The 10,533-nt window shown below is 40.1% G+C and overlaps 1 protein-coding gene across 2 annotated transcripts; it reads left to right on the forward strand.

The window, feature by feature from the left end:
- The first annotated feature begins 3,140 nt into the window (after positions 1–3,140).
- LOC307127443 (uncharacterized protein) lies at positions 3,141–6,813 on the forward strand. Of its 2 annotated transcripts, none has more exons than XM_079818659.1 (5): positions 3,141–3,526; positions 3,742–3,990; positions 4,085–4,141; positions 4,954–5,049; positions 6,178–6,812. In XM_079818659.1, the coding sequence occupies exons 1-5, from the start codon at positions 3,481–3,483 to the stop codon at positions 6,573–6,575; spliced, it is 846 nt and encodes a 281-aa protein (XP_079674785.1). In that variant the 5' UTR covers positions 3,141–3,480; the 3' UTR covers positions 6,576–6,812. The 2 variants fall into 2 exon arrangements, with proteins under 2 accessions (XP_079674785.1, XP_079674786.1); XM_079818660.1 differs by having other exon boundaries at positions 3,277–3,526; positions 6,234–6,813.
- The last annotated feature ends 3,720 nt before the right edge of the window (positions 6,814–10,533 follow it).

Genomic DNA, 10,533 nt, shown 5'->3' on the forward strand with positions numbered 1-10,533 from the left:
GCAGGACATTAAAAAAAACCAAATTTTCTCAAAAATATTGAAGCCTTTATTTTAAAGCTGCAGTCCGTAACTTTTTGCGCTCTAGCGTTTAATAAACAGAACTGCATGTGTCTTGCAGAAGAACATTGCAGCCGGAGCTACTTCTCTCTGTTTATGTCTATGGCGAGTCACGCAGGGACTGTGCTCCTCCGCAACGGTTCCTACCAGACCAGTCTGAAATAGTCCCAATATAAACACTTATTATAAGTGTACCATAATGATTCAGGGTAAGACAAAAACACAGTTTGGAAAATGGATTCATGTTGTACATTCTCATTATATAATCTTTGTAAATCTTGACCACAAAAAAAGTTACGGACAACAGCTTTAAAATGCAGTGCAGCTGCACAGCCAACATAGAGCAGCGCTATATGCGCGCTGATTGGCTGGGCTGCGGGAACTGCACTCCTATGGTAAGGCGGCGTATCTGCGCGAACCAAAGGATTCAGATTTATTCTCCTTCAGCGACGCTTCACTTCTTTGCTGATTTCTCCTGCTTGAAAGCCTTCTCGATGTCGGAACAAAGCCAGCAGTGGAATGAGACGAATCTGCAGTAGCAGCCCAGCGGATGGCGGTCTCCTGTTCAGCATTTCTGACTTGACGCCGTCATCTGCTGATTCGTTGTTTCCCTGCGGCCATCCGATAAGTATCCTTTATAAAGCGAATTTACTAAAAAAAGCAAATTTAGTCTAAAAGAGCGTTGTTGCAAATGCCGTGCCGTGACTGTGGTACATGCAGAGCCCCTCTGCATCCCACTGACGAGCACAGTGAGTGCATTTCCTGCCTGGGCAAAAACCAAGCAGAGGCTGCACTCACAGAGAGCAGCTGTCCTCATTGCGAGAACTTTCTTTTCAGAGAGCGACCCCGCTCCTCGTGCCCTCCCGCTTCTCGTCTCCCAGGAGCCTCGGAGGAAGAAACAGCGGGGTCAGAGGACTCACGAGCGCACAGAGACAGAGACAGAGACGCACTTCCGCCTCTACAGTGCTCTCGACTCTTGATGGCACAGAGGAGAAGAGATATGAGAAACTGCCCCCTCAAGAGGAAGCAGTGGATGGGCAAAGATGCCCACAACTGGATGAAAGGCCAAAGTGACTCATCCATCCAAGCCATGCAGAACTACTTCAGCTCTTGCCAGCCGAGCCTATGCTTCTGCTGGTCAAGCTACCTCAGCCCTGCACATTATGGCGGTCCTCCAAGTGTTCCAGGCAAAACTCCTCCGCTCCACTCGGGCCAAGGCCTGGGAAGCCATCTCCGATGTGTCAGAATGGGTGCTGAATACAATAAAACGAGGTTACTCGCTCCAATTCGCTCGCAGACCTCCACGCTTTCATGCTGTGGTCAACACTTTGGTAAGGAGCAGAGTGGCTCACGTCCTCCACACCGAAGTGACAATGACACGGCATTTCCTCCAGTTTCAATGCTCCCTCAGGCCATCGAATGGATCAGGGAAAGCAAGTGTGCAGTCCTCCTAATAGCCCCTCTCTGGTGGACTCAAACATTGTTCCCCGAGTTGATGCAGCTGCTCAAAAAAAAAGCTGCTTTGGACAATACCCAAAATATTGAGGACCTCCTCACTCAGGCGAACAGGACCGTCTGGCACCCCCGTCCTGACTTGTGGGCAATCCATGCATGGCCCCTCAACTGGTACCAAGGGGCCTCCCAGAAAGAGTCCTAAACTATTACTGAGACTTGAGCTCCGTCCACGAGATGCCTCTATGCCCTTAAATCAGGGGTGTCCAAAGTCCGGCCCGCGGGCCAAACGCGGCCCGGGGATGAATTTCAAACGGCCCGCAGCGCGTCTATTAAAATATATTATATGTGGCCCGCCACGGATCATTTACAAATCATGCAGTTTCACGATGTCACCACAAGGTGGCAGTAACAGACTTTAGGCCAGGGAAACAGCGCCAAAAGGCTTAAATGGTCTGTGTTCACCAGCTGGTGCTCAGCTCGGAACCGAGACCCCTCTTCATGTGAAGTACCGCTGGTACTGTCCTTCTTACAAGAGCTAATGGACATGGGCCGTATCCCCTCCACGCTCAAAGTATATGTGGCGGCCATAGCAGCCTTCCATGCTCCTGTTGCCAGCCAATCTCTAGGAAGAAACGACTTGATCATCCACTTCCTTAAAGGGGCCAGAGAAAGAAGCCCCCCCTCCCTCCCTTTTTTTTTCTAGCTAGACGCAATACTCATTCCCGTTATTCTCAGGGAACCGAGGTTACGCAAGTAAACAAGTACGTTTTTAATGTTGTTTATATATCTATGTGGTGTTTTTAATATGCTTTAAGACAAACCATGTGCAAATTATAAGTCAACACCATTGCTGTTGAGCACCATTGAGTATTTTCTCCTTAAAACTGCAGTGAAACTACCTTGTAACCAATCACGTCGTCAACGTGTGGGTGGGCTTTAGCATATCATTAGCTATGAAGTAGGGGAGTTTAAAGAGAAATTTTAAAACTGTATATTTTTCAGTTGATATGAAAAATCGGGTAGCCTATATGTAGTGGGTGAATTATGGGAATGATGTATATTGTGATGTTATGGTGAACTATATGCCTTTCTCCACTGACATTCAGATTTTTAGAAGGCAGCTGACTCTGAGATGGCAAACTGGAACATGGTTTGTGTAATAATTGACAAAAGTATATGTTAAATGCAGCCTATAGATATATTCATACTGTTTGTGATTAAATTACTTTTTTATGTATATGTTTAGTATATATTTTATTTAAATATATTGAACATTTATTGTATTACCCTTTTCTATTTCTTTTTGGATTGTTTTACCGTTTTAAGCTTTAATTTGTTTTTATAAACCACATTTTTCTAAAAAATAAAAATAATACAAGCATATAAAGAAATGTGTTAACCTGAAATAACTTTTGGATCATTTATTGACCACACAGACACTGTAGTGTATAGCCACAACCTGATGACAAAACTAAAACAAATCAAGTGACAAACAGATCCATCAAATCGAATAGCGAATGTTAGCTATGTAGTTGATGCCAAATTGTGTGTAAGTGCTTAGGAGCTGTTTACAACCGGGTAGCTACTAGCAAATTCACACAAACTAAGCTTTAAACAACTGCTAGTTTACAACAATCTACTTTGGAATATGCAGGCCATCTCTCGCAGTGTTTATCCGAGAATCTCCCAGTCGATTTGACAAAGAAAAACACCTGACCTATCCCCGTTTGGAAACGCCCTTTTTTGTTCCGCGGAGACCTCATCCTCCGTGCGCGGCTCAGTTACTTGGACCAATCATATTGTCTTTTACCTTAAACAAATCACTTTCGTTTTATTCGAATAAAACTCATTTCATTTCCGCGAAACAACGAATCTTTGAAACGGATTAGTCTCGACAGGTTTACGAGTTTAAATATTTGAATAGCCTAGATTATCATCTGAATTCGTGTTTTTGGGTTATCCACAAAAATGAGCGAAAACAACTTTGAAGGAGATCAGCAGGAGCGATGCATGGGTAGGCCTATCTCCATCTATAAAAGATTAACTAAATTTGTATGTAAATTGACAAATGGTTTGTTTGTTTTTTCAAATAAAATTGACAACACGAACAAACAAAAACTATTGGCTAATATAATTAATACTATCAATAATTAGGACTGCTGAAGAAAGCGGCATGTTTACATGTCAGTAAAAGTTAAATTGTAATAAATTGTATTAATGTGTCCCCAGAGGCCAAGTTTGTGGATGATAAATCTGCAGAGCTTATTCAAAGGGTAACTTCAGTGTTGCCAATTGCAGATGAGTTAAGGCGTAAAGTCATGTTACATGGAGAAGAATATGATGAGATCAAAGCAAAAAAAACCAACCAGGAGAAAATGAGAAAGCTGTTTGAATCATTAAACTCTGGAGGCAACAAAGTTAAAATTGCCTTTTATAATTTGCTGGAAAAATTTCAACTACACCTCTTCGAAGACCTGGGTAAGAGAACAATTGTCATTATAAAAGAGATGAGCTCAATTTACAGCTACATGTGAAATCTATGACATGTACTGTGGTTGATTTTAATTTTAAGGTGGTGTCAGCAGGAAACGCAAGCTTTCTGATCCTGAAACCCCAGTACCATGTAAAAGTGAGTTTACCTTGTTATTGGTAGGCATTTTCTTCCTCCACATTTGTTTTTGAATAAATTGTTAAACTGTATCCGTTGTAATTACTAATATGCCTTTTTGCTAGCATGTTGATAAGAAAATATGTGATCATTTACAATCCCATGTTGACTAATAGTGGGACATGAATGATAGTATATCTGCCACAACTGTGAAAAGAAGGGAATAAAGTTTAAAAAAAATTATACTTTAAAAATATTTGAAAACAACCAGGGTACAAAATGTGGATGTAGGTCTAACATCTTATTTAGCACATTAAAATGAGTGTTACAACCGTCCTGAGCTGTATTACATGGGGACAACATTTCTTTAGTAGACAGATAAGCACATCTCATGAGAAAAAAAATTCCCATGATTTGTATAGGACAGCTAAAAAAAGTCTTCTATCAACTCAATGCTTACATACGGAAATCAACCACCTTTGGGAACATTTCCTGTTAATGTAATCTATCTAAGTAGTTCAAATTAATATAATTTATAAAATATGTTATGCAATCATATCTGACATATACTGTAAAGCTTCATTATTAAACCCTTCACTTAAAATATGTATATGAATTTCTTTGAATTTTTATTTAATTCCTTTAATTCAAATTCGAATTATAATTCTAGATCCTGTTTTTGACATCAACTCAAATTCAAATTCCAGAATTGAATTGGAATTCAGGAGTCATTCTCAATTCAATTCTGAATTGTGCACAAGCCTGGTATAAACCGTTTTTTATGTGCAAGGAGGATGCCATAATAAATAACTGGTCATGTGTCTTTGTCACAGGGCTCAATAATGAGAGTAATGAACTGAATAATCCTCATGCTAGTGCTTCAGCAACAAGACCAGCACCAATAAACATTGTGAACAACATAGTTCATGGTAAGTTGGGATTTTGCATCTTCTGCATGTACTATATTTTGTTTAATACTTTAATTTTATTGTCGTAACTTATCTTGATGAATGAGAAAAACATGAAGAAACTAATGTAATTTATATGCAATGTTAAAGGGTTAGTTCACCCAAAAATGAAAATTCTGTCATTAATTACTCACCCTCATGTCGTTCGACACCCGTAAGACCTCCGTTCATATTCGGAACACAAATGAAGATATTTTTGTTGAAAGCTGATGGCTGAGAAAGGCTTCAGATAGGCCTCCATTGGCATTCAGTACATTCACACTTCCAAGATCCATAAAAGGCACTTAAAACGTCGTTACAAAGTCCATCTCACCACAGTGACTCTACAATAATTTTACGATGCGACGACAATAGTTTTTGTGCGCAAAAAAAAAATCAAAATAACACCTTTATCCAACTTGTTCTTGTCTTCCGTGTGTGCCTCCACGACGCATGCGCGAGAATATGACGCAGATCCGGCGTTCGGACACATGACCCAGAAGCGATTTGTTTACAAGCAGAGGAAGACGCGCGTGTCTAAGCTGTTGAATTCTACATTGATCGTGCTTTAGGTCTCGGCGTAGTTCTCAAAATGGGGTTAAAGTGTGCATTTCATGGATTCCCGAACCCCGGCGCTACGTCATATTTTCGCGCATGCGTCGTGGAGGCCTACACGGAAGACAAGAACAAGTTGGATAAAGGAGTTATTTTGACTTTTTTTTGCGCACAAAAACTATTGTCGTCGCATCGTAAAATTATTGTAGAGTCCCTGTGGTGAGATGGACTTTGTAACGACGTTTTAAGTGCCTTTTATGGGTCTTGGAAGTGTAAATGTACTGAATGCTAATGGAGGCCTATCTGAAGCCTTTCTCAGCCATCAGCTTTCAACAAAAATATCTTCATTTGTGTTCCGAATATGAACGGTGGTCTTACGGGTGTCGAACGACATGAGGGTGAGTAATTAATGACAGAATTTTCATTTTTGGGTGAACTAACCCTTTAAATGCACAACGTGTATACTATTGTGATGCAATGTATTTGTGGACGCTGCTTATATTTTTACATTACATTTTTATCTTACATTTTTGTGCTTTATGTTGCTGATGCTAGAAAGAAGCCCTTATCAGAACATAAACACTATTTCCATCTTGAACAAAATGGAACAGAACCCCCCGGCACCCAAGAATGTGAAGACCCCAGCACCCAAGAAAGAGAAGAAGACCGCAGCACCCAAGAAAGTGAAGAACACCGCAGCACCCAAGAAAGTGAAGAACACCGCAGCACCCAAGAAAGTGAAGAAGACCGCAGCACCCAAGAAAGTGAAGAACACCGCAGCACCCAAGAAAGTGAAGAAGACCGCAGCACCCAAGAAAGTGAAGAAGACCGCAGCACCCAAGAAAGTGAAGAAGACCGCAGCACCCAAGAAAGTGAAGAACACCGCAGCACCCAAGAAAGTGAAGAAGACCGCAGCACCCAAGAAAGTGAAGAAAGCAGCTGCTCGAAAATGAGGGAACACAAAAAAAGTATGAAAAAAAATTAGTAATCAGGTTTTTAATGCCGTTTCAGTCTATGTGCTGTTTTTAATATGCTTTAAGACAAACCATGTGCAAATTCATCAGTCAACATCATTGCTGTGTATTTTCTTAATGTGCCTTGTCCACACAAAAATACGTTTTAATTTGAATACTTTGCTGAGATATTTTGCTAAATAAAATTATCCTGCCTGAAAAATTGCATGATAACTTTATTATGTCTTGTTCTGTCTGTATCATCAATGATCTTTTATTAGGTTTTTTACGCATGCACAGTAAGGTGAATGCTAGTATGGACAGAGGCAGTTTTAAAACAAACTATATGCCTTGTTCCACATTAGGGGCCCTATCATTCACCCAGCACAATGCGGGGGGGGGGGGGGGGGGGGGGCTATCATGCAGGCATACCAGGCCGACCTATTGAGGAACTTTGATGGTGGCAAGAGGGTCAAGCCCAACGACATTAAAGAGCTGCATCTACAGACCTGTCTCTCCGGGTTACCATGGGTGAAGGAGGTTTCTTCCCCCAAGTAGATTTTTTTAACGCATGGAAGGGCCTTCCAAATATATTTCAGTGGCTCCTGTACACTGTAGAGAACGGTTACAGACTACAGATCAGGTCTGGCCCCCTGAAATTCAACAGGGTGGTCTGGACTGGGGGTGTCACGATATCAGATTTTTCACACCACGGTTATCGTGGCCAAAATAATTCACGGTAACGATATATCGCAATATCTATAGAAACCGTGGGGAAGATGTTATGGTTCAAATTCATCTTTTTTAGATGAATTTGATTTACCAATCAGTCACATTGAAATAATGAGAGAAAAAATACTGTCAAGTTCAACAGTATTATTAATAATGGGTTGCAAATCTAACCCAAATCCAAGAAATTGCAAACCATAAAGAAATGGCATATCCTAATCAAAATATAAATACAATTTCTTATCAAAGAATGAGGCAGAAATTATATTATTTTAAAGCTATACAGTAATAAATACTTTGTTGATTATTATTGCATTATATACATAACCAAGATGGCTTGAAGAACACAGATAAACCATATACTGTCACAATGGTGTGTTTATTCTCTTCATGTTTAATCAGTCAAAACGTCTCTATCTGCGGTTTATTCTGCTGCAGCTGTCCATATTAGGGATTCCTATGGAATCAAAATAATGCCGTAAAGATTTGCAAAAGAATAAAGTATGAAAGAAAATAAAGTTTTGCAAACAAAAATAAAGAATTGCAAAAGAAAAATAAAGTATTGAAGAGAGAAAATAAGTTTTGCAAAAGAAGAAAAGTATTGAGAGAAAAAAAATAAGGTTTGCAAACAAAAATAAAGAATTGCAAAAGAAAAATAAAGTATTGAGAGAAAAAAATACGTTTTGCGAACAAATATAAAGATTTGCAAAAGGAATCAATGTGAGTTTGCGATACTCTTTCCCCTTTGCGCTTCACTTTTCTGTGCGTTTCACTTTATGCCACTGTTTTGACATGGGGGGTGGAGTCAAGAAACTGAGGCGTGTTCAGTGGACATGGTCACACCTCCCTCCGTGTGACATCATCTCCTCGAGATGCAGATCAGCACAGATGAAGGCACCATGGCTGAGAGGCATGCGGGTGGATCGTTTCCTTGTACTAACACTTTTACTAGCATTAAAACAGCCATGGTTTTGTTTTATCGTTATGACTAAATGTGCATTAAAAGCATTTGCTTAAGTTAGAGATCATAATGTCTGAAAACAGTCAGCATCTGCTGTTTGGTTCTCTCAGTCAGTACAGCATGAGCTTTGTATTACTGACAGGCTATTTAACTGACTTGCAAGCATTAATATAAAGAAAATGTGTCAACCTGAAATTATGACTTGTAGAACTTTAAACTTTAGGATCATTTTATTGGCCATGCAGACTGTGTAGTCACAACCTGATAAAAAAAACTAAAACAAATCAAGTGACTAACAGATTCATCAAATAGAATAGGGAATGCTATTAAAGGGTTAGTTCACCCAAAAAAGAAAATTATGTCATTAATTACTCACCCTCATGTCGTTCGACACCCGTAAGACCTCCGTTCATCTTCGGAACACAAATGAAGATATTTTTGTTGAAAGCTGATGGCTGAGAAAGGCTTCAGATAGGCCTCCATTGGCATTCAGTACATTCACACTCACAAGACCCATAAAAGGCACTAAAAACGTTGTTACAAAGTCCATCTCACTACAGTGGCTCTACATTATTTTTACGAAGCGACGACAATAGTTTTTGTGCGCAAAAAAAAATCAAAATAACGACTTTATTCAACAAGTTCTTGTCTTCTGTGTAGGCCTCGGACGTGAACTCACGAAGAACCATGACGCATGCGTGAGAATATGAAATGGCAATTCCAAAACAGTGCTTCATGAAGCTTCGAAGCTAAATTCACATATTCCATTTGAAAACGCCCCCAAATTAGGAAACGTCCTTTTTTGTTCCGGAGAGACCTCGGGTGCTTCTCAATATCCCTCCTAATTTCCTCTGTCCTTCGTCCTCCATCCTATGACCCGGAAACCGATCAAGCTCGGCCATCTTGTAGGACATCTCAACTCACTCCCTGCATTCCATTCGGAAGGGCTCATCCCATGCCGTAATCCCATTAAAGGGTTTACCCTCTGGAGTGAGAGCTTCGAAGGGATGAAGGGTGTATGGGTTAAAAAAACTGAATATTTTGCATCCTCTTAACGAGACAATCAACTAGGCGCCTTCGTCACACATTTGTACAAAATGTGCGTACAGCTGGTTGACCCCCCAAAAAACACGCTTTGAACGAGGAGTATATTTTGCAAGCTGCGCCTTTTGTTTAACGTTAGTTTATTTATTTTTGGTTTATCGCAACAAGGCCAATGGATATTTTGTATGGGTTATTTCATGGGGGCCTGAAGTGTCCATCAGTTATACCCTTTGAAATTCTTAATTCCGAAGGGCCCTTTGAAGTGGCCAGTTTTGAACACTTTGGTTTTGAACGACCCTTCAATATGGCGGCCAGATCGTTTTCACTCCGAAGTGCCCTTCGGAGGGTGATATATCCCGTTTGGAATGCACCGATCTGGGGTGTTTCTCAAATGGAAGGCTGCATCCTACAGATACTGCGTCAAATTGATTCGAAACAGAAGATTCATAAAGCTTCGAAGCTTCATGAAGCACTGTTTTGAAATTGCCATCACTAGCCTTAGGATGCAGCCCTTCGTCTGAGAAACACCCGTTCTCTCGGCCCGCAGTGTGAGTTCCCTTTCGAAAGGGAATCAGGTAAACAGACTATGAAATTAAACAAGCAGACAGACCGTGGGAAAAAAATTAAACAGAAAAACCAAACATAACCCTGACAGACAGAGGGATGGGCTATACTGTATGTACATTTACTATCATAATTTTTTTTATATTCATATACAGCGGTATGTGACATATAAACATTGGAAGAATGTTTGTAACCAAGCAGATCTCAGCCCCCATTGACTACCATAGTAGGAAAATAATATGAGATCTGATTGGTTACAAACATTCTTCCAAATATTTCCCTTTGTGCATAGCAGAACAAAGACATTTATTCCAGTTTGTTTGGAACATCTTGAGGGTGCGTAAATGAAGACAGAATTTTCATTTTTATCCCTTTAATACGGGAAGGTGTGATTTTTGTGGGCAAGAAGAAACAGTGGAACATGTTACGGTATACTCAGAAATATGAGACTGAAAGAAGGATTCTAATACAAAATCTAGCAAAGAAAAAAAATTCAATTTTTACTAGAAAATATTCTATAGAATAACTCAGGAAATGAATTTTTTTTCAGTATCTTAACTAATTTGTGGGAGAGGGGAGAGTATTAAAAGGGAGGGGAAATATGTCATTCTAATCCACACTCCATACCAGTCGGTGGTGGTAAAACACCATTTCGTTGTT

Source organism: Gobio gobio (genome assembly GCF_949357685.1).
Source record: "Gobio gobio genome assembly, chromosome: 6".
Taxonomy (NCBI): domain Eukaryota; kingdom Metazoa; phylum Chordata; class Actinopteri; order Cypriniformes; family Gobionidae; genus Gobio; species Gobio gobio.